At 40.4% G+C, this 23327-nt stretch overlaps 2 protein-coding genes across 2 annotated transcripts in view; both read right to left on the minus strand.

The window, feature by feature from the left end:
* Positions 1–8264: 8264 nt before the first annotated feature.
* LOC145498491 (phospholipase D2-like) lies at positions 8265–10595 on the minus strand. The gene has a single exon (XM_081478413.1). The coding sequence runs from the start codon at positions 10593–10595 to the stop codon at positions 8265–8267; it is 2331 nt and encodes a 776-aa protein (XP_081334539.1).
* Positions 10596–11321: 726 nt separating this feature from the next.
* The window catches only part of LOC145498037 (WD repeat-containing protein 19-like), a 32630-nt gene continuing 20624 nt past the window's right edge, over positions 11322–23327 (minus strand). The window contains exons 31-51 of the mRNA XM_081477908.1: positions 22832–22900; positions 22596–22637; positions 21959–22068; positions 21376–21433; positions 20646–20716; positions 20000–20075; positions 19380–19462; positions 18617–18757; positions 18276–18365; positions 17572–17659; positions 16723–16759; positions 16291–16400; positions 15618–15686; positions 15064–15141; positions 14633–14774; positions 13846–13925; positions 13619–13700; positions 12815–12965; positions 12385–12508; positions 11914–11990; positions 11322–11688 (exon numbers count right to left, since the gene is read on the minus strand). Of these exons, the coding sequence (XP_081334034.1) occupies positions 11574–11688; positions 11914–11990; positions 12385–12508; positions 12815–12965; positions 13619–13700; positions 13846–13925; positions 14633–14774; positions 15064–15141; positions 15618–15686; positions 16291–16400; positions 16723–16759; positions 17572–17659; positions 18276–18365; positions 18617–18757; positions 19380–19462; positions 20000–20075; positions 20646–20716; positions 21376–21433; positions 21959–22068; positions 22596–22637; positions 22832–22900 (1893 nt within the window). The 3' untranslated portion in view covers positions 11322–11573. The remainder of the gene's footprint in view (positions 11689–11913; positions 11991–12384; positions 12509–12814; positions 12966–13618; positions 13701–13845; positions 13926–14632; positions 14775–15063; positions 15142–15617; positions 15687–16290; positions 16401–16722; positions 16760–17571; positions 17660–18275; positions 18366–18616; positions 18758–19379; positions 19463–19999; positions 20076–20645; positions 20717–21375; positions 21434–21958; positions 22069–22595; positions 22638–22831; positions 22901–23327) is intronic.

Raw genomic sequence — 23327 nt, forward strand, 5'->3', positions numbered from 1 at the left:
AACTCTTGCACGCCTTGCGTGCCTATGTTTTTTTTGTTTTGTTTTGTTTTGTTTTTTTGCCCTCGGCTGTGTAATTGTGCGATATTTTCTACACAATAACTTCAATTGCCGAGCATGATAATACTGCAAGTGGCTTCCACTGCCAACGACATACTCAGACAAGTATTCCAGATCATCTGGGTTTTTATTCCTAAGATCTGTTTTAGATTGATTAATCAAACGCTCCTTTACGCCCGGAGAAGCATCTCGATGCAAGCTCAGAGTTTACTGTGATGGCTTTCATTGGGTAAGCAAGACATTTACGTCTGCTCGCCGCGCTCAACATTCATTCGTAGGCACTTTGGTATCTTTAAGTTTAGTTCTTAGATCTGAACTTGGTTTAGGGGGAGAAGCAGAGGAAGGTTCATGTCAACCTCGTTCCCAGGGTCTCTCATCTTACCGCCCCCTGGAGCGAGCGAAGAGGGGGCGGTAAGATGAGAGACCCTGGGAACGAGGTTGGGTTCATGTTGTATAATTCGTTCATCATTGCGGGATTACTTGATTTATCGGCATTTCCCGGTTTTGTCCGCTCACGTTTTTTTCCTGCCCAAGTCTTTCTTCACGTGTGTTTAGACGTGATCCGAAATATAATGACCTTGTTTTGTTCCAGATATCGATTATTGGCGTCGGTGAAGTCCGCCATCATTTGAAAGCATCGGAAATGACTCGGACGCACTATTTACTTTTAAAGCACCATTAATATCGTGACTTCATTTTAAAGCTTGTCTCATATTCCATCGGCCCTTTCTGGTTTATTTTTTATTTAATATCATCGACATGTCACTGAAACAGATTATGACGCCTTCCCTGGCCGCAAGACGAAGAACCCTAGTGAGAGTATGTAAGGAATGCTAGGAAATTTTCCTACCATTTCTCTGCGGTACTTACAGTAGAAGCCCCGTGCGTCCCGTCATGCTGAACATAAACGATCTAGGCATTGCGAACACAGAACTAATCAAACTACTAGGAGGTCATTTTTAGATGACAATCTCAACTTTACTGAGCATATTAGCAAATTATGTACTAAGACAAGCCAAAAAGTTGGAGTACTCTCTCGTCTTCGAAACTTAATACCCTGCAAGGCTAACTTGAGCTACTACTGTATACATCTATTATACTGCCTTATTTAACTTATTGCCATCTAACCAGGCATTTTTGCCAGTCATCGGACAAAAGGAACCTAGAACGAATACAAGAACGAGCGCTAAGGGTAATATATAAATCTCACTTTGATGCATATGAAGAACTTCTAAGACGTGCTGATTTACCTTCTTTATATAACAGACGGCTTCAAGACATCACAGCACTTGTGTACAATGGTCTTGTACCTGATTGCTTTTCCGATCTATTTGTCTGCAAAGGCTCTACACACTCGTTGCGGAATACTAGTAGTGACTTCGTATCACCACGTTTTAGGACTATACGCTATGCGCTATGGCAAACACTCTGTTAGATATCTCGGGCCACTCTTATGGTCAAACTTACAGAAAATCAAAGAGATTCACCTACTTTACCTGTTTTTATAAAAAAAATATATAAGAAAACTGAACCTTAGCGACATTCTAACTAACAACAGCAATTGCTGTAATCTTTGTAGCCAATAGAAGTATTTTTATTTTTACAATTTTATCTTGTACATAAGCTAACATAGGATCTCTCATACTCATTAAGTTTTTATCATTTTCCAGTAAATATTCAAATTTTCTAAGTAGTATGTCAATTAGTGTTGCTATTTTACTAGTGTCCCCAAATAGTCAAACACATTGACACTTAAATAAAGGTTTTACTTAATTTACTTCCTTACACAATTTGTTTAAAATCCTCAACTTTTTAAACCCCAGTAAAATTGCTATGAAAGAAATACAACAAAGGAGATTTAATTTACGGTATTATGAACACAGTGAATTTCAACATTTGTAGCTGGTTATAACTGATTACCCAAGCAATCAAACCCGCCATTGATTGGTATAAATTGCGTACCCTTGAAAATTTTTTTAAAAAGCTCACTAGGTTTTCTGCTTCGAAATGTCCTCAGTGGGGACACGCAACTGGCTGAAAAACAGGGCAAAATACTCCATGGTGAAAAGAACCCCAGGGGATTAGTTTCTTGAGCGGAATTTGCGAGACGGGTCGCTAAGAAGGACCACTCTTGAATAGATTTGTCGATGTGCTGTTTTGAAACAGCGAAAGGGATCAAAATCATGGGAGAAAGTAGCAGGCAAAATCTCTCAGCCGGTTATCCGAAACAAAACGTGGAACCTGCTGTAGGCTTAAATTCATTCGAGCAAGATACTCCTGGAGTACTGTACTGTCAACATCTTTTGGACGATGGTCGAGCCAAGCAACTTTGCCCCGCTAGCAGCGGCGAGTTCCTTCTTGCTTTCATCGAAGGACGAGATTTGCCGCAAAAAATTCACAGGGCCCCACATGTTTAATTACGATCATAACACCTTTAGCTAGTCATATTTGACGATTTTAATTTATTTTTCAGCAAACTCTTAATGTCTTTAATCGATGCTTTGCCTTTGCAATCAATGAACGATCGAAGAAAACAATTTTTACGGAAAATTAGGCATTTGTAGTTCTACAGTAACCTCAAAGGAGTTCGTCACGGCGAAGAGATCTATACTATAACTAAAAATTTAAAATATAAAAAGTTCAAAATTGTCAATATAACATAAAACATTTGAAGCGTCTGGCTCTCGACGCTACTAAAAGAACATTCATTTTCTTAGACCAACTCTAGAATTGACTTTAATCAGGACCCGGCCGTAGTTTCAGGAGTACCCGTCGGATCCGCTCCGCAAAATATCCGCTCTGCAGACTAAAGTTGAGCTGGCTGGGAATTTTAGCATTAAACAGAATCTTGCTGAGAATTTAGCTTATCGAGAACTAGCTAGCTGGAAAAATTTTTTTGGTGTTCAAATAGCTTACATTGTGGTTTTACTAATCAGTTCTGGCTGGAAATTACATTCCGGATGCGATCACTGACTGAAGTGTGTCACTTGACACTCTGTGACTGCTTGACCTTTTGTTTGAAAACATGCTTACAATATAATGTTAGTTGTTTATTAAAGTTTTATTTACCAGCAAACAATAGAAGTCTGTTCTGCTGTCATTTATAGTGTGAAATTAGATCGGTTTCTTTTCCCTTGACGCTCCTTTTTCCCACGGTCAGTTGCATGTTTCACCACCGTTGATCCGGTCGCGGAAAATCATCGTCTGTTCTGCTTTCATGTTCTACCTTGAGACAACTGGTTATCTGGTGATGACGTTTGTTGGTTTCCGCAGTCTTTTCACATTTTTGCCTGAGGCCCGGTGAGACTCCAGTAACCTCGTAATATTTTGTAACTAAAACATCGTTCCGATATAATTTTGTGTCCAACGGTCGGATTCAAGCGCGATCAGATTTTGCCGACCAGTTGTTTGAGGGTTTGGCAGTCAGAGAACTCTGAGGACTCCACTGATAAATTCAAAGGTTCAGGTAAGAACTACTTTGGAGTTGAACTAGCTGAATCAGCCTATATATTTAATATTCAGTGATAATGTTTGAGCAATGTGTGCGGGAAAAGCCGGCGCAGGTTTTCAAACTGTATTCGCCACTGTATTGTATTTCAAACCCAACGGAAAATGCAGCTTCAGTGAAGACAGTGAAAGCAAGAAAAGGCCTAATATGTCTCAGAACTTGGAAGGGTTTTCGAAATTGTCAGTGCATTCATCCACAGTGATCCTACTTCCAAGTGTAATTTCAATTCTGTAATTTTAACGAGCAGTAAAATCCGATCCCGGTTCTGCAGTCGAGGATGACCGCTTTTTAACTCGTCGAACTTTAAAACATGAGCTATTGAAACACATTTGCCTCGTCTTGGACAAACTGACGAGATATTGAAATGATTATTTTTTCTCGGTGTAAGAAAGTATTGTTTCCATCGGTTTCTTTACTGAAGTCCGATCGCGTTCTTTATATAACTGAAGGCTGATTACCTATTGCTGCCTTTTGGTATACAAAGGCTTGCCATGTCAAAGGTCAGAAAAGACCAGAAGGCAATCATGTCGTTCCAGATTTCGTTCTTTCGGTGTCGATAGCGCCAGGACAATAATGTGTAATTTAATTTCTTATGCGTTCCCATTTGTTAACGCGCGTGTTTTTCGCACATTCAGTTTCTGTTAGAGAACAAGTTATTTTGCATGCCTGCGTTGTTACCGGAAATGGAGACATTTCGCCTTATTGTCCTTCTTTTTATGATGGCACAGACAGTGATTTTGTGGTGGAACAATTATCGCGCGGTTCAGTTCATGTAGCTAAGCCAAAGCGCGAAACATGGCACACGAAAAAATAGGGGAGGGGCGTGGCACCAGTTCACACCATTCACTGAATTCACGCTTCTGGGTTATAGTTTGATGACGAAATGAGCGGTAAAAAATTATTCCACAATTATTTTTCTTAAACAGTTAAATCCTTGCTTCTTTGACTTGCCCCAGGGAATGTAATTTTCAGCAATGTAACATCAGTTAAAATCCACGACATTTCATTGAATTCTCTCATGAATGAGCTATTTTTGTGAACATAGTTCTTGATCTAGATCTTACATTGAGGGGCCCGATAGTATCACCAGTTTTGTATATTATTATTTGTCCGTGGCTGTATGCGTATTTGGATGCATGTGTGTGTGTGTGTGTGTGTGTGTGTGTGTGTGTGTGTGTGTGTGTGTGTGTGTGTGTGTGTGGACGGGGCGAGGACGCCGGTATAAGAGGGATTGTGCAGTATGTTACATTTTCTAAAACATATCATTTTTCAGGTGTAAAATTAACTGGGTGAACTATAAGAAGCACAGCTAAAGATGCTGCAAACGTTACCCGATGTCATGGACTGGTACCCAAGAAAAGATGAGCAAATTTGTTGATGAAATCACGAGATTAAGTTTGTTAATCTTTTATGCTGATCGTCCAGTGTATATTTATGACATTACACTGATCTGATTGATACATTTTGTTAACCAGTTAACGAGTAATGATGCTGTTAATAGCAATACTTTTACGGTGAACGGCCTTTAACATTCCAACAATGCCGGGATCTTTGCTGCGAAACTTTGCACTTAACTGTGTGAAACTTTTACGGTGAACGGCCTGCAACATCCCAACAATGCCGGGGTCTTTGCTGCGAATGTTTGCACTTAACAGTGAAACTTTTACGGTGAACGGCCTGTAACATCCCAACAATGCTGGGGTCTTTGCTGCGAATGTTTGCACTTAACTGTGAAACTTTTACGGTGAACGGCCTGTAACATCCCAACAATGCCGGGGTCTTTGCTGCGAGACTTTGCACTTAACTGTGTGAAACTTTTACGGTGAACGGCCTGCAACATCCCAACAATGCCGGGGTCTTTGCTGCGAAACTTTGCACTTAACTGTGTGAAACTTTTACGGTGAACGGCCTATAACATCCCAATAATGCCGGAGTCTTTGCTGCGAATGTTTGCACTTAACTGTGTGAAACTTTTACGGTGAACGGCCTGTAACATCCCAACAATGCCGGGGTCTTTGCTGCGAAACTTTGCACTTAACTGTGTGAAACTTTTACGGTGAACGGCCTATAACATCCCAACAATGCCGGGGTCTTTGCTGCGAATGTTTGCACTTAACTGTGTGAAACTTTTACGGTGAACGGCCTGTAACATCCCAACAATGCCGGGGTCTTTGCTGCGAGACTTTGCACTTAACTGTGTGAAACTTTTACGGTGAACGGCCTATAACATCCCAATAATGCCGGGGTCTTTGCTGCGAAACTTTGCACTTAACTGTGTGAAACTTTTACGGTGAACGGCCTGCAACATCCCAACAATGCCGGGGTCTTTGCTGCGAAACTTTGCACTTAACTGTGTGAAACTTTTACGGTGAACGGCCTATAACATCCCAATAATGCCGGGGTCTTTGCTGCGAAACTTTGCACTTAACTGTGTGAAACTTTTACGGTGAACGGCTTTAAACATCCCTTCAATGGGTATTTATGAAATTTTTACGGCAAACTACCTCTAGGAATGTGAGTGTCTTTGGTTGTTTAGCTTTCAAGTTAAATTAATTTTGTGAAAGTTGTGTTGACAGTGCTTTGCAGTCTTGGGTAAGGCATGGATCAGTGACATGGACTGAGATGGATCACCAACATTCAAGGTATGTATTATCAAGATTTTTTTTACTCCTTTTATGATAAAGATTCCAATGTGGTTTACACATTTTTGTCTCGCAATTCCAGAGTGGGAAGCTCAGAGAAGACAGTTGTCCAAAGAAAAAGAAAAACACGTTTTTCAATACTTTTGAGGTAAACATGGTGTTACTAATCAGCACTAAACCAGCTCCCTTTGGTTGTTTTAAGGAGCTGGCATAACCCTTTATTTTTCAAAAAAATCATTAGAAATAATTGTAAACTACTAAATCGGGGCAAACATATTAAGTGTGTTGCTGTTGTTGAAATTACAATCATTATTGGGCTAGCAATGTAGAAGTAAGGCCGATATGTAGTAGTAAAGGACTTCAATATTATTTTTTGTTCATTTCCCTTACAGCGTTATATAAAAGTAATTTTGCAACAGACATTTCTTTGGTGAAAGCAAGTTTGATCTGAATGTCTAGAAGGATTAGAGGGATCTTATTTTAAACATAAGTGTGAATCGTTTTAGATGTCGGAACGTAAAGTGCCAAACTGTCACACGTATGCTGAACCTGGAAGGCATCTGAAGTATCGGAAAACAACGTGCTGGGAGACACCTTGTCCGATCCGCTTAAGACATAAATGGTAAGTTGTATTGTTTTTAAGTGATAACATAATCAAAGTGTAGATTTTGCTCATAGCGGCAAAAATAACCACATATTGCTAATTTATCTCTAATAATAGTCAACAGACAATAGGCTGTTGAATAAAGGTCCTAAACAATGCGTTTGTTTTTAATCTAGGTCAAAACGCTGGCCAGAACATTTTTTCGCCTATAATTGCCTTGCGGACATTTACAATGTTACCCTTTACTGCTGGCTGGCTACTTGGCTACTTGCCATTTTTCTAGCTCGGTATTCAAAATTTTCATTATGTCTGGCTGGGAGTTTTATGAAATAAAGTCGATCTTGCTAGCAGTGAAGAGCGGATATTTTTTTCCCAGGAAAGTTAATTATTAATGGTAATTGACGTGGGAGCACAGAATCAGTGCTTGGGAAGTCACATATTAAATTTCCAGTTAAAGTGTCGTTGGGTACTCCTGTAGTTTCAGTCATAATTTGAAACCAAGAACGAGCAACATGTTGATGATCTGCCCTTATGTAACGCAATACCATTACGCCACGAATGACATCACACAGTTTGCATGAGTTCTTTGGCGCGGCCTCTAGTATCAAAAGTATGAAAGTATTTGATAATGAAATTATGCGCACATCGGCCGCGGGTTTCACGAGGCGAAGATACGTGTAGTGCACGAGATTTATCCGTTCGACAGAAGTAGTAACCCAATGAACGATCAGGTCACGCTGCTTAGAGTGTTTTCAGTTGTCGCTGTTGTCAGAAGACACTACGTGGTTTAACGGAGGCAAAACCCTCACTAAGATTACAAGTTATGATCGGAATACTGACGCAACCAATTCATTAAGAATAAAAATCAGCGATAATAGTTTCGAATGAAGTTTTGATGACTCGTCCATCACCTTCAAATTCTTAAAGTGAGATTCCTATAAGTTCTTTATATATTGAGAATGCGAGTGAAGTCTCGTCGCATGTGAATAAAACCTCTACCATGTGGAATGTAGAGAGTGGTAATTTTAAAGTACTAAATAGCTCTGCTTTAATTGAGTCCGATTGAGTGTAGAATTTGAAAATGATGAACGAGTCATCGAAACGTCATTCGAAATTATTATCGCTGATTTTTATTCTTAATTGTTTGTCGAAAGCCTCCGTTATTAGAACCAATTTATTCTGAGAAGATCAACCGGATAAAGCTCCAAATTTCTCCAATCGCAATCATTTTTTCACGTTTACAGAATCTTAAATATCAAACGACTATTACTGTGTAAATCGAAAACTTAAATCTTTTTGGGACGAACTTAATTGTAAAGGGAACATTTAGTCAACGGTAGACCCATCGATGTTGTCGGTCACGCACAAAAGAAAAGTAGTAAATTGAAAGCACAAGTTAGAAGTGTGTTTATACACCGCAGGTCATTAAACCGCGCGGTATGGTCACATGATTTCAGCCGGTACTGTAAATACTCAGGTAATCCAGAAAGGTTGGTTTTAGAACATCTTTCAAAAAGAAAATTGGGAAAGTGACAGCTCTTCCTTGAATGTTATCCAACTCCTTCCTGGCTTCCTCCACCTTAATGTCAGCGAGACCAGGAATTGATTTCCAGTTTTCAGGGTCTTCGAAGTTCAACACTTTATTTGTTGGGAGAATTCTTCCATGGAATACTTTCTCAAAAATGTGAGTGTTTTGGGCAGCTAATTCTACAACGGCAAAGCGGAAAGCACTTGTCAGTGGATCTTCTACCTTGATATTTCGCGGGGTTACATTCATTTCTGATAAAAGACCAAGGTGTTCTTTTAGTAAGTGACAACGTAAACTGTGAGAGAATTTTCCAACCTGGTAGGGTTGTCCATTCATCTTTCCTTCCATCATATCATTGTCTTGGATGATTACTGCTACTTCTGAATCCCTGTCTCCAAGCATGCTGCGGTCATTGATGTTTGCTGACCCTATGATAGCCACTCGGTCGTCAACAATCATCAACTTACTGTGCACATAGACAACCTCCGTCACAAGGTTCCCATTTAGAGACCCATGTGTCCGTAAACCATGTACACTGAAGTAGCGAGCTACTGCATGACCTGGAATTTGCTTTTCTACCAATAACCTGTTCATCAAACTGTCTTCCCCGTGATAGAGAGTAGCATAGGTCCAGTAACTTAGGGCTCCTAAATCACTGCCAGTGTTAGGATCCCACTCCTCTGTAAACTCCGGTTTAAGAGGTATGATTACCATTGCATGGAAGTCCTCTCGTTTTTTATAAGCACGATAAATTCTATCAGCCAGTGTGGACAGTATCTCATTTTGCACACCTCTAAAAGTCCCTTTTTGAGATGAGATGAAAAATTGATTTTCGATGTAAATAAAATGTTCTGCATTCTGAATCGCGTGTAGATAAGCATTGTAGATGGAGGCTTCATGTGGCTGACCAGCTGACCATTTGTCCACTGAACGGAGAACTTGAATCGTAAGTTTGCCACCACTTGGATCTGAAATCTGATGAAGTATAGTGTTTGGTACAAAATCTTCAAGGGTGAGTCGATGGAAGCTGTACCATGGCTTGATACTGTTGTATCTCTGAATAAAGTGTTTAGCTACATCAAGAGCCGGAAGTCCAGAAACTGAGCAAGCCACATCATGCCATGGCATTCGAGGATCTTTACTTCTATCAACATAATCCTTCATGGGCTCATCCAGGTTAGTTCTTGCTCCGTACAGAAAGGTGTTACCATAGTCCTTGCCAATCCATCGAGAATGTTGCACTGTGGATTCCTTAGGAATTCCGGCACACTCATCACTCTCCAACACACAGGGATGAGGTGGAAAGTGATCAGTTAACTCGTGACTGTGAGTATCCCATCGGCCAAAGCAAAGATCAACTCCCCCAACGAATGCTACACTCCGATCAACAACCACTACTTTCTCATGGTGACTCCACCGGAGCAAGGTAAAAAGATGATTCAAGAGGGTATCCATATCTGGATGACGAAGAACCTCTATGTTTTCATGACTCAGAACAGTTTGTGCATATTCACTACCAAGGTCCATACCTGCGACTGTCTTCGATTCCCAGTAGAGTAAAATGTACGTGCGAACACCTTGCTCAGCTTTTCTCAGCAACATCTTGTCCAGACGCCAATGCAAACTGTCGATTCCCGAGTCAGGCCTTTTCATGAAGATATGAGGATTGAGTTGCCAGTCTGTGATCAAGATCTCCTTTTCCGCGGCTTCAATCGAATCAGCAACAGCTGCCATGTAGTCTTGTCCGTCTACAAACCATTTGGCCCGACTTTCGTTTCTGAGCGGTGCAAAGGAGCCAAAACGATATCGTTCAGTTGCGTTACTTGCCGTGGATGAAATGCGTTGTCGTACAAGTACCGCTAGGGACGCTGCTCCGATTGCAAACAGCAGTGAGAACAGCTTACTATGTAGATTGGCCATTTCAATAGAGACAAGAGGAATAGTTTCCAAAGCCGGAAGTAGCAAAAGGGACTGTATACTGGTCTGAGAGCCCGCGTTACCCTTATCCAGCAGAAACCTTCCCGTGTGGGACACATTTTCCCTCGAATAGAACATCTCCAAAGACGAGTGTCCGCCAATCGAGGTGAGACAAAGAAACTCGGGTAGCACAATCCTCACGACGAAAGAAAAATAAAGAGTCTGTATGGGTACAGAATAACTTTTCGGGTACATGCAGGCAAATGGGTAAAAAATGTAAGATGACTCTAAGACGCTTTCACCACTGCGTAAATAGTTCAACCCTGAAGATAACGCCATTCCGTTTCCGGTGCTTCTGAGGAAACGAAACAAAAACAAAAAGAAGTGAGAAACTCACTGCGTTGTGCTTCATGTCACTCGAGCCATGAATCAAAGGCCCTTTACCTTTGGGCTGCCACGTGTCACTTGTTAAGAGTGCGAAGAAATCCATTGCCAAACCAAGCAAGTGTAATGCAACCGTAGCTACTATAGATCAAGCAGACAAGATCGGGAGTACATTTTCACTTCTGGTGATTGTACGAGTGCAACTCGATCTGCCTCAATATGGCCCGATTTGACCCTTGTTGACAATTTTAAATTTTTGTGATCTATACTCGTTTGTTTATTCTCGGAAAGTGCGCATTATATGATAGTTTTTAATCGGCTCATTGTGATGCCTAGATATTTCTTATGTTAAGGTTTCATATTTTGGGGGCCGGGGACTTCAGGATTTACAACCCTTCATCAATAGGGTTCCCCATGAAAAAAAGATTGTCAGACAGGTTACATTTCCACTTTGAGAAAACGAAAACTAGTCAGCGGGAATCGGTTCCGGATGATTCGCGTTTCGCTTCAAAGGTTAATCCAAGTAGCGTGACGCGAAAGATTTGATCTCATGCTATAAATAACTGTCACACGTCTGCTATTCCCACCGCGCCGCCATAGAAGCCGTTCTGCATGTAAGATAAACCGATTCAACGAGCAAATAACTTGTTGGAAAACAAAGACGAGAAAATTGATCTCAAAACGCAAAGCTATTACTGAACGTGTGATTTTATTAACAAGTAAAGCTCACCATTTGCATTACTACATAAACTGAAATAACACAAACATATACCATTACGTGTAAATCTCGTTCTCAGTTCTCTTGTGAGCGGTAAAACTGGGGAGGAGATACATCATGCGTAGATACAAACGAGCTTGGCCTTCTGTGGCTATTTACATATTAAAGAAGCCTCAAACGAAGAGGCTGTGATAAAGCACAATTGCTTTCTGACACTAATCTTTATCCGCTTTCTTCAAGTACTGTGAGGGGTCCTTTATCAGTTTCACGTCTGTGGCTGCCATAGTTTGGGAACACATTGGGCAAACTGTTTCACCAGTCTCCAACAGGCTAAAAAGAAAAAAAAAAAAGTTTGAAAAGGACGTAAAATCTAATGAAACCGTACTGGAACAAAATATAATGCAAATTGCTTTGGAAGTGATAATTTCGCAATAATACGGAGGCCATTGAGGGCTGCTAAAGCCACTAAAGGTTGCAAATGTAAGATCAACGTTCCACTGAAAAGCGCTTTGTACAAACGTGTCACCTATAATCTAACAATAAAACTAAATATACCTCATAAGTTCCGAGTGTAGCGCTGGAAAACAACAGTTCGGACACATTGTCCAGTTGTTTTTGACCATGTGACGTCCCTAGGAATGAAAATAATATATAAACAATCGTGCGGTTAAAAAATACTCTGCGCAATAAGCGCTTTCTCCAGGGTAGGTATCAATGAGGAAAGACCTTTGGTGTGAAATATAATGAAGGGGATAAAGGAAAAGAAGAAAGACAACTGCCATTGAGCGATTTGAAATAAGATTAATCCATAACCTTTTGAAAAAATATATTCCATATAATGCCCGAAGTTTAGTTCCGAACAATTTCCGAAGTTTCCGACGATTGCCGAAGAGATTACGTTAACTTCCGAAGAGTGGCTCGAAATTCATTCGAACTTTTCAAATTATTTCCTGAAGAGCCTAAGACATAGAATATGGTCAAGTAATAACAAGCAGTCCCATAAGGCGGAGGTACGGTATCACTCACCGTAATAATACAATATGGTATGGTATTTTTACACTCTGGACAGTCCAGTTTAGTCTGGGGTACTTCATTACTGCAGTAAGGACACGGGTCTTGAGCCTCTTCTTCTTCTGTTTTATCAGGTTTCCTGCGGTCAAAGCAGATGACAGTGATATTTACAATGAAACATGTTGGGTTCCTAGGAAAAAATGCTCAGAATGGTGACTACATAGTAAAGCTTCATAACCACTCATCCCCACACCCTCACCTTTTATACACTCCTCTCTTCTCAATTTGTTACAGAGAAAAGGGCAGGTGTCCTTTGTATGTGTTTGTATTTTGGGTTTGCGGGGTGTTTTTTTAAATTAACAAACAGCTCAAACCAACAAAAAGAAAGACTCTCGAGTATGAAGAAGTTTTTACACCAAAACTAACGTGAAATACAATACTTTACCTGACAATTTGTTCAATTTTCTTTTTGTACTTGAGATCAATCTTTTGTCGGTATTCAGGCCTCATTAGCATTGCGGCGTAACTGAATGAAGAGTTCTTCAGTCCTGACCGATGACACTCGATAACGGTCGACGTTAGAATGGGAACAACGTCTGTGGAAAACAGATGTAAGATCTGTAAAAAGTTAAGCTACAAGCTAATGTACCCTCAGACTCTACCTTTATGTCTTTCCACAACATAAAAGGAAGAGGGCATTATTACTTGACAGAGACAAGCAGCCTCTTTACTGAATTTAATTGCCTAATTAATCTTCATATGTAAATACGTTTTCGTGACGTCAGTTATTCCGCGCGACCCAAAACGGAATGACTGTTGTGAACTTAAGAGGCCTGGAAACAAGGCAAGCGAGACCATTGTGTCTTGAGCAAAGCACGTCATTCTCATCTATCACCCCAAGAATACAAATGAGGACCGTGGAACTACGCCTGTCAACATGTTTCCTAGTAGGGTATAAGACGAAGGAAAAACACAGGTAAAACTGGCGTGCACGGAACACTCGGCCCCTCGATTTTTTTTCCCGAGCTGTGCCCCACTGAGTCTGTTCATGCTCATGCTACCATCGAACTGTGGGGGGAACCTAAATAAAAGGCTTATGGTTGTCCAAGACTAACAGGACTCCAATCGAGGGTGACTAGCAATATTCCCGCCGACTGCAGGGCACAGATATTGAGTAAGGCGCCGGAGACTTTTAAGTTCGCCGAAAAAGAGACTTTTCGGTCCCAAACGGCTGCCGTTCAATACTTACGTGCTGGAAATTTGCTGATATTGTTTGCGACCCTGATCAACATCCGGGCACCCTTCATGTGGTCACCTCTCTTCACGTGCAGCTGAGACAGGACAGACAAGATAATTTTAGATCACCAATATTCCCTATTATACAAGAGCATGAAAAACTACACGTAAATTGTTATAAGAACGGAAAAGCTAAATCACTAAAGACATGTTAAATTTTCGTGGACAAGTCACGCTAACCTTAACCAGAATGTAACTATGAAGGATCATCAGATTCTGCATCATTTCCGTGGGAATCTTGATCTTGTGATCAGTCAGCTCTAAAAAACAATGGTTAGATCTGGAATTAGAAATAAAGGAGCTCAAAGAGCTTAAGTACAAGAACAAGGGAACCCGCACCAAACTTTTTTCAGGCCTGATAATCACCTTTAATTCATTTACACCATTTAGCAGATGTTAAGCCCGCTGAAAATAAGGAAAAAGCATTCTTGCAGCAGCGAAAATTTCCCCTCTTTTCTCCCCAAACGCAGCAACTGTTAAGCAAAATGTTTGTGAAAAAAAAGAAATAGTTTTGCCTCTCGAGAACAAATTTGCCACAATGACAAATGTTGGGTGTATACGGAAACAGTTAAAAAAATATAGGAAAACAAAGTTTCCGCAGATTGCGGGGACCTTACTAGCACGATGCTGCTTATACACTTAAATTAACAATCTTCTCAGGATTATTTCACACAGCAATTACAAGCTTTCACCTCATTGCTACGGTGGCAACACGCCTTATAGACACCCTGTTACTACGTTCACTTCGTTATTACGGCCACTTTATTCTGGCCCGAACAAAAGCTCAGTCAATAATTTCCTCTCATACAACCAAACCGGTTTTGGCGATCCGTTGGTGGCCGGATTAACGGGGTTCCACTGAATTTTCCACTGCAAAAAAACCTGAACTCCTTGAACTGCGGTTTTTCGCGTTGGTTACCTTTGAGCAATAAGAACTAGTAATAGTAAAAACTGCTCAACAACCAACCTCTGTACATGCTGAACAAAACATCATGAGCGTTTCTGTAGTTCCCAGCATTCTGATCTTCTCTTGCAATGATGATGGCGGTGCGCGCGGCCTCACGGTATTGTTTCAAAGCCATGTAAAGACGGAACAGGTATTTCGCTTCCTGGAATAAAAAACTTCTTTAATCGTTTCCCGAAATCTCACTACATTAAAATGATTAAATCGCCAAAATTCAAAGATGGTTTCTAAAAGAAGCTGTTTATTAGATCCTGTAACGGGACACTCGAGAGTTGCTCGTTTTGCCAAGCTTGCGGAATAGGGAACGAAGACTCGAGGAACGAGGTTGCTTTAATCTCAAGTGAGATGAAATTTTTTTGTCTCAATATATTGTCACCAGGATCGTGGCTGGTTATAAAAGCCGCAGTTCACTGTGGAGTATGGTTCTGTTTTACCTTTGGTATCCCGTCAGCCTCTCCCATGAGAAAGTCAATCAACTGATGTGTCAGCACCTCGTCAGCAGCCTGACCAACCTGAAATATGAACAGTACACACACACAGGCTTGAGTCTAATTGTAGATCTACTTTTGATCCCAGGAGTTGGCAAGCTTCTCACTTTTACTTCTTTATATGGAGCATGCGTATCACAAACACCAGGCCCAAAGGGCATCTTCGTTGACACCAAATACAAAAGCAACGTGAAAAGGTGTTTGCTCCATTTCAGCTCTAAAGTTCTTGACATTAAGGTGGCTGACAACAGTTTCGAGCACTTTTCTAACAGCTATACTTGAACGGCTCAATGCAACAGTATTTATTACATGATAATACAATTTTGGTGTCATACGAACGCCCAGCCATTGGTGAACCTAAAATGGCAATCTTTATGGCATAAAACGTTATCAGAGCAACAGAACAATCTCTCAAAAACTACTTAACTTTTAGCTTGAAGAGCTTATAACTCCAAAAACGAGCTCGGTGTAAGTTTTAGAGTTAAAGTTCAGTTTCTTACCGTCTCAATGGCCAACTCAATAGATTCCCCGTCTTCTCCCACAGGGCATTTCAAGAAGTGTTTCAGGGCCTGAGAAAGAAGTTCTCTTAAACTTAATTACCATGCAAAATAATTTCTTTAATAACATATCGGACAGATTCAAGCACTATGCGGGTTTTCTTTTTTTCTTCACATTCCGACCCAGTTACATGGCCAAGCTCCCATGATTCTCCTGTTGCTCAGAGAGTACAACGTGTGACCGGTCTACAGGAACTGAAAGGTTCAACTCCTCCCGAGACAACGCAGAATCTTCCCAAGTAGCTTTTGTCACCGAGCAATCAGTGTAAATATCTCGTGGCGTTCAACCGAGCTGTACCATAAACCACCATTTATTTCCAAGGATGCATGCTCCCTACAGAATAATACTGATGTCATGACGTTCGACGAACTCGAAAGAGGTTTCACTGTTTTCTGATTCTGAGACGATAAATTGCTACAAACAGCACTTGTTCTTGTCAATGTTACGGCTATACACACTTTGCAATCGTTCTAAACTTACACCGTTTCCATTATGACTGCAATCGCTGAAAGGCTCATGCAATTTTGAGAGAATTTTGAAAAATCACCCGTATTATAAATCTTTAACTGTACCCGCATTCACATGATTACCTGCACTAATTTATGTTCCTCTCACCTTAGCATATTGTGCGGACTTCAGGAAAAATTTTCCCGCCAAAAAATACTGCTTCTGATTCTCAAAGTACATGGCAATACTGGCGTAGTCGTCTGCTACCGCATCATCACCTGATATAAGAACAAACGCGTTAGAGCGATATCCCTGCCTAGCGCCATTTTGCATCTGAGGTTGTAACAATAATGGTTTCCATTTGTAGAACAGTACCCCACAAGAGAGAGTAATTCAATCAGAAAGTGAGGATGACTAACCATTTGATTTGATTTGGATTACGAGAACAAAATTAATGGGCATAGGAACAAATTTGAAAACAAAAATATCTTCTACTCTGGCTCACAGGTAATTTCCTTAATCCTTACGAGTTGTATACTTTTTTATTTTACAGATATTAAAGTTCATCAGTATTTTTTACCAATAAACGGATTAACTTACCAATTATTTCAGCATATTGTTCCATCTGGTTGTGGGCCTGGCAATCCATATACGAAGGAAAAACGCTTAGAATGCTAATAAGATTCAAATTTTCTTTTGGAGACAGATGAATACGCTTATTTTGCATTCAGTTCCAGGCCAATAGCTCAGCAAAAAGCAAGACCTGTTAACATTGCATCTTAGCATGACTTACAGTGGCAAAAATTTGATTTCTTACAGCATCGTATGAAAGTACTGTCTTGAACACCATTACGGCACCACATGAACGTTCAATAGCGTTCATTTCAATGGTCACTCCCAAGGTTTAATTCACAAAATTAAAAGTTCAGAACCATCTTGTATTAAAGCAATAGACCACAAGTTTTTATGGTTTATAGGCTGATAAACCACTCGGGTTGGAAGAACACGAGAAGAATTCGTAAATCACGAGCCGCTGGCGAGTGATTTACGAATTCTTCGAGTGTTCTTCCAACATCCTAAGTGGTTTATCATGCCTCTAAACCATAAAAACTTGTGGTCTATTGCCTTTATATAATAATTCAGAAGACACGCGAAATTTCTGCGAGTTTACTGGCACAATAAACCATAGCCATGAGCTGATTGACCAATCAGAGCGCGCGCATTCATTTAATTATTATATAAATCATAATAAACATCGTGATATGAAAGCACTTCTCAACAGCTTTCACTTGAATGGTCACACTTAGAATAACCTCGTGCAGCGTAATAAACTGACAATCACATGAAGCACTGCTTTGGAATGCTTTTAGCAACTTCCATTGAAATAATCCTACACGATTGTTTTATCCACAGACTAAACACCACAATAAAGCCTTAAGCTGATCAAACCTGGGCAAGCTGGAATGCTTCATCATTACACTTGGACAGAACAAGGAACTGGATTGCTGAAGCAAAGTCGCCAAGTTTCTGAAAGAACCTAAACAGAAGATCAAAGATCAGTATTCTACGAGGTTACATGTAACCAAAACCTGGAGAAAAATTCTGTTCACTATAACGTTGCCAAATGTCGTATGGTGGATAGTGCAGTGGAAGGACGGGTGGTCCAGCAGCCCAGCGTGGTCATGTTTCTTGATTTCATTTGCTTAACTCTCTTTGTGCCTCGGCTTCGTCCATTCCAGTGCATGTGAAAATGAATACTGCCGGAGTTCAGAAGCAAACTGACAAATAAAATCATGTGGATGGACTGAAATGCCATCCAGCGAGAAAAACTGGAGGTAAAGGTGAAGTCTTGTTTCAAGCCTAGCGACCCATCGCACCGACGCTTGTCTCGCGGGTCTAGGGCATGAAGCGACTGAGACTGCGGTACATGTATGTCCACTACTCGTCCCAAGCCTTTTATACAACTGGGTGGAGATAGGCACTGTGAGAAAAAGCCTCTTGTCCGTGGGATGCCCAGGGTCTAACTCGGATGGCTTGATCCGTAATAAAGTGAACTAACGACACGGGGACGTTGAGGCTCTTGCAACTGCTACCATGTATGCCGTTTAACTCTTCAAACGAACAAAGTAACAGAAACATGAAACACTACAAACCTGGCCACCATCTTGGCTCCGTCAACAGACTGTGTCTCCTTAACAATCCTCACAGCTTCTTCGGGGTTTTGTAAGTGATCAAGATAGATTCTGATATGATTTAACGAACAAGCCAACAGCAATCAGTTAAGAAACAAGCAACAATGAAGATATCAAACAGGGACAAAAACTATTTATTTAGATTAATAAAACATTACTCTATCTAACGACTGCAGGCCTTGTTTTGTACCTCTAATCAGAAAGTTATTATGCTTAAAGGAGCTCAGCACGCCATTTTGAATGGTATATCGGACGTTATTAAGCAATTATTCCTGGCACAATAAACCAAATGAAGCCCTTACCTGATGACGCTGTCGTAATCCTTGGCTGCTTCGTAAGCTGTAGCGGCCTCTTTGTATTTCCCATCAGCCTCTTTGGCCTTAGCGTACTGTGCATGAAGCTTGGGAGAACTTACATTAGCCAGCAATTCACCGACCTTCGCCCTGGAAAGAACGAGGTGTTACGCCAAGCAGAGTTAATCTTTATACACTATGCGAACTCCCAATTCCTTCTATGAGATCTCCCTGAAGGGAATCATGGTAGTTCCATTCATCATCTTGGACCGGATATTTGTTTTGATGAATACAACTACGTGATTCCCTACAGGCGCGAATGACCATTGACAGCTATTCCCAGAGCGCGCGTTTGATCTGAGGTGATGATAAATAGCCAACGAGGCGCGTACTTTCCTTATTATAATAATCACTGGTGGAAACGGCGACCAACAATTTTGACGTATATTCTCTGGCTTATAACCTGTATTCCGCGTGTCTCATTTTCTTGTGAATAATTTCGATTGCTGGAGGCTCCCCCCATTATTTGTCCCCTTTACTTATAACAGAAATGCTTTCTATTTATCGGAGCGCTTTAATGAGAACTTTAAACTTTTTTCAAATTTAGTTCTATTCTCTTTCGCTTCGTCAACTCCTCTATTTCTAAAAATTTTAAAAATTTTCTCGCGAAAAAAGGGATCACGGAGTTATTCGAAATGGATTGAATTTAGACCATGACGAAAGCATGCGCCCTTTATGTGTAAATGTGCAGCAGTGTTGTTGCTTTACTCACCAGTTCTTAGTTTTGATATACACAGCTGCCGCCTTTTCCCAGTATTGTCCTTTTTCAAATAGCAATGCTGATTCGGAATATTGCTGAGAATCAAACGCATCAAAAATCGGTCACAATGACGAAACGATTGAAAGAAACAATCAAAAAGCAGACAAACTGGGTATGATTACTTATATGCAGTATATATAAACAATAGCCTCCATTTGGCGCGAAAATATGCTCAGACAATTGTCCGCGGACATTATCTGTTCCGAAAAACGAACAGCTCTACGAAAGCAAAGCTCGAGCAAACCGGTGCATTTCGAGGGGCAGATAATGTCCAAAGAAAAATAATCGGGCATATTTGTAAAGTCAAGTGGAGACTTTTGTGTTTATTATCCTTCGTTTATTTTTTTCGCAAGACGCGGGATATTTTGGAAATTGGGGAAAATCACTCGGATATTCCCCAGTCTTCTTGCTGTGAAATATTCAGTCACGTGACGCGTTTAGAGCAATCGAGTGCGAGCGAAAATATTTGATGAATTATAATGACGTTTGTTTGTCTCATAGTGCTGCGTTTTCTTTCCACCGTTTGATCAGAGAAAAGATTGCTTCTCGCTAAATTGTATTTTAAAACTCACCTTCATTGACTCCAGGATAGTGGCGCACTCTTTCTTCAGCTGTCTACTGGGACTTTTAGAAGCATAGTTAACACCTCTAAAACACGCACAAAACAAACATACATCGTTTAATTTTGCACAGTTATAGTCTGTTGCAAAAGATAAGTTCTGATACTTCAAGAGATATTTGAATGTGAGCTCTTCGTTTTATACAAGAGTTAGTAAAAATAAGAAAACAACAACACGAGTACTTTGATCTCATATGAATTTGACAGCACTTTAAAACAGTTTTCTTAATAATAAGTATCGTTAAACACAATCAGTAGATTAACACAGAGAAAGACACAACGGCGACAACTATGGGGCTAAAAATCAGTAGGAATTCAAAGAAAAAAACACGTTGGCAAGAGCAGAAAATGTTGTATAATCCAAGAACAGTTTCTACGCAGATCCTTGTTCAAGTACCCAAAACGTTCCGATTTTTATCGTCCAATCAGAAAAAAGCTTGAGCACAGATTCACACGAGAACCCAGGTCAGCAATCTACGTCATCAATATACAAGTAATCCTTAAAGACGTGATACGAACTGTACAAAAATACTTGTTTTGGGCTCAAAGCCAATCGCTCATTACTTAAAATTGTAGCTTTCAGTTTGATTTTCACAAACCTTCTGATGTCTCCCACTCTTATCGCCATTCTTGCCATTCCACCCACACACAATTCGTCATGTTCCCGTTTCTATGAGAGAAAAAGTAAAAGGGCAAAGTCTGCATACGAGCCAAGTGGCTCATCAGGCCGGAGCTAATCTCAATGTCTGTAGCAGGAAGCGCCTAGGAGTATTTCTATTCCCCCCTGGATGGGACGCTAATTTCACTGGTACCCATTTATACACCTGGGTGGAGAGAGGCACTGTGAGAGAAAAGTGCCTTGCCCAAGAACACAACACAATGTCCCCGGCCAGGGCTCGAACCCGGACTGCTCGCTCCGGAGACGAGCACACTAACCATGAGGTCACCTTGCCTCCCACTCTATGAGAGAAAGCAGCTCATTTATGCTACAAATAAAACCTGAAAATCATTATAAACAACCATCATTTTTTTGAGGTAACAGCGTCATTGACTGACCTGTATTAATATCTGCGTTTCGGGGAATTACTTTCACACTCCCACTAGTCTTAGAAGTGTAGCAGCTCTCATAAGCTGCTATTGTTTTATTATTGTAGCAGCTGTTATTGTTTTAAGGCTGGAGGCACTGTTTCTGTTGTTTGTTCTCGAGCCATTCATGTGAGATCTTACGATATCACCAACGACTAGTCTTGGTGGTGTCAAAAGACTCTAAGACAAGTAACACGTGCATCAATCGCCAAATAACAAATGTAAGCCAGCCGTTCTACTTACCTCTGGTAGCTTGGTTATTCCTTTCTCATAGTGAAGGAGGGCATTACTGTAATCACCGCTGTAGCAAAAAAGAAAAAAAAGAAAAAAAAAAAGATGTAGTATGTGGTGAACAAAAATGCTATCTAGGGTTCTAATAGAAATTTAATCACTTAGATACAACAACAACAACAACAACAACAACAACAACAACAACAACAACCAACCAACCAACCATTCTATTTTGCCAGATTTACAAACAAAAAAAAAAAGAGAAACAACTTAATGAGACAAAAAATATAAAAGGGCAAAAGTAAAGTCTTGTAAGTCCAACTAACTCATAGCTCTAAGGACTTGACCCCTGCTTCAGCAGCATGAAGCGGCTGAGAGTATTGCTACTCCCCCCTGGATGGAATGTTAGTCCATCGCAGGTTACTCCCCAGCAGTTTGTCATGTTGTGCCAACAATTCGCCGGATAGCTCTTGGGTGGGGAGAGGTACTATGAGAGTCTACCGCACTAACCACTAGGCCACCACGTGTCATAAAGGAGTGAACGCTTACAAGTAAATTAAGCCAAGCTAAAACACTAGAAATTGTTTTCTCTTACGTGAACTCAAGTTGCTGCGCGTATTCTCTTGAAATGTAAGGAATCTGTTCGGGAGCTAAATTCTTGGCCAGTTCAAGGGCTTGGTCCCAGTGAAGGAGATCTCGCCTCATCTGGAATGTATAGTAAAACGTTATTTGAGTTTTGTAACAAATGGCCGTCAAGCACTAGGAAAGCGTTTGTGTGCATTGAGAAATGTAAAGTGGAGTATCAGCTACGCGAATTTCATTCTAATGGAAAATAACATTTAATTAATTTTAAAATGTTTTATGCTGCATGTTTGTCTATGCCTTGCATGTATCGTGTTCTGTAAACAACTTTTACAAGACTCCGTGAGAATTTACATTGTTAGACCGTCAACTTCAACTCAGCGGATAACTACGTCACGGAGTGCGCATTTTGAAAAGTTTATAGCCTACATTTTTCAAGCTCGTCCATTGTAATCCGTATTAATCTTCTCCATCCTTAACCATCCTTGTTCCTTTATGGTTTATTATTATCTCTTTGGTGTTTTTCTATCTTAGTAAACTACTATTTGCAGGTTTCCTTCAATTTAAAGGTAATTTTGTGAGTGGCCAAAATAACTTAAAATGCTGTGATTGAGCTCCTTTACACACTACTTATGTCTACTGACACGTACCTCGAGTGCAGCTAACGGGAACGCTGATCCAAGAAACAGATCCTGAAATAAAGAAGCAAAGTCAAAATCAACGGACACTAGGTCAGTACAAATCAAATACTGTGTCTTAGTAACAACCTCAAATTTATGGGTAATTAATTTATATTACACCGTAAATATTATTTGCAACACTGGTCAACCAGCCTTCCATGTAACGTTAAGGGCCTCAAGTCTGAATAATTAACCAGCGTACCTACCTGTGCAGTGTTGTACTCTTCAAGAAACATGGCGACGTAACCTGCCAAGAGACTTTTGTCCTCTGTTCCCTAAACACAGAATAATAAATGATAAACTCTTTTTTTCTTTGCTGCAAGTAGTGGACTAAGTGGCATCCCAAGAGGAGTATAAATATATTTAATTGAAAAATTAATTAATGTCTTAATCTTATTATGTTTCATAGCGGCTTGGTACGTTGCCCAACAGCAAGGAAATTACAAAAAACAAAATGTATTCTTAAAAGAGCTACGTCACGGTTTATGCATCCTGAAACGTTTAGCTAAAACTTTCCAAGTTCGTCATTTGTAATCCGTGTTAATATTTTCCATCCTTTGCCATTCTTGTTTCTTTACGGTTTATTTTCATCTCTTTGGCGTGTTTTCTTACCTTAGTAAAGCACTATTTTCAGGTTTCCTTCAACTTAAAGGTAATTTTGCGCGCGGCCGAAATAGTTAAAAAAAAAAACCGTGACTGAGC

The sequence above is a fragment of the Orbicella franksi genome, chromosome 9 (genome assembly GCF_964199315.1).
Source record: "Orbicella franksi chromosome 9, jaOrbFran1.1, whole genome shotgun sequence".
Classification (NCBI taxonomy): domain Eukaryota; kingdom Metazoa; phylum Cnidaria; class Anthozoa; order Scleractinia; family Merulinidae; genus Orbicella; species Orbicella franksi.

Excerpts from the sequence above, each read along its gene's own strand:
- LOC145498491 (XM_081478413.1), bottom strand. The coding sequence starts at position 10,595 with ATGGCGTTATCTTCAGGGTTGAACTATTTACGCAGTGGTGAAAGCGTC.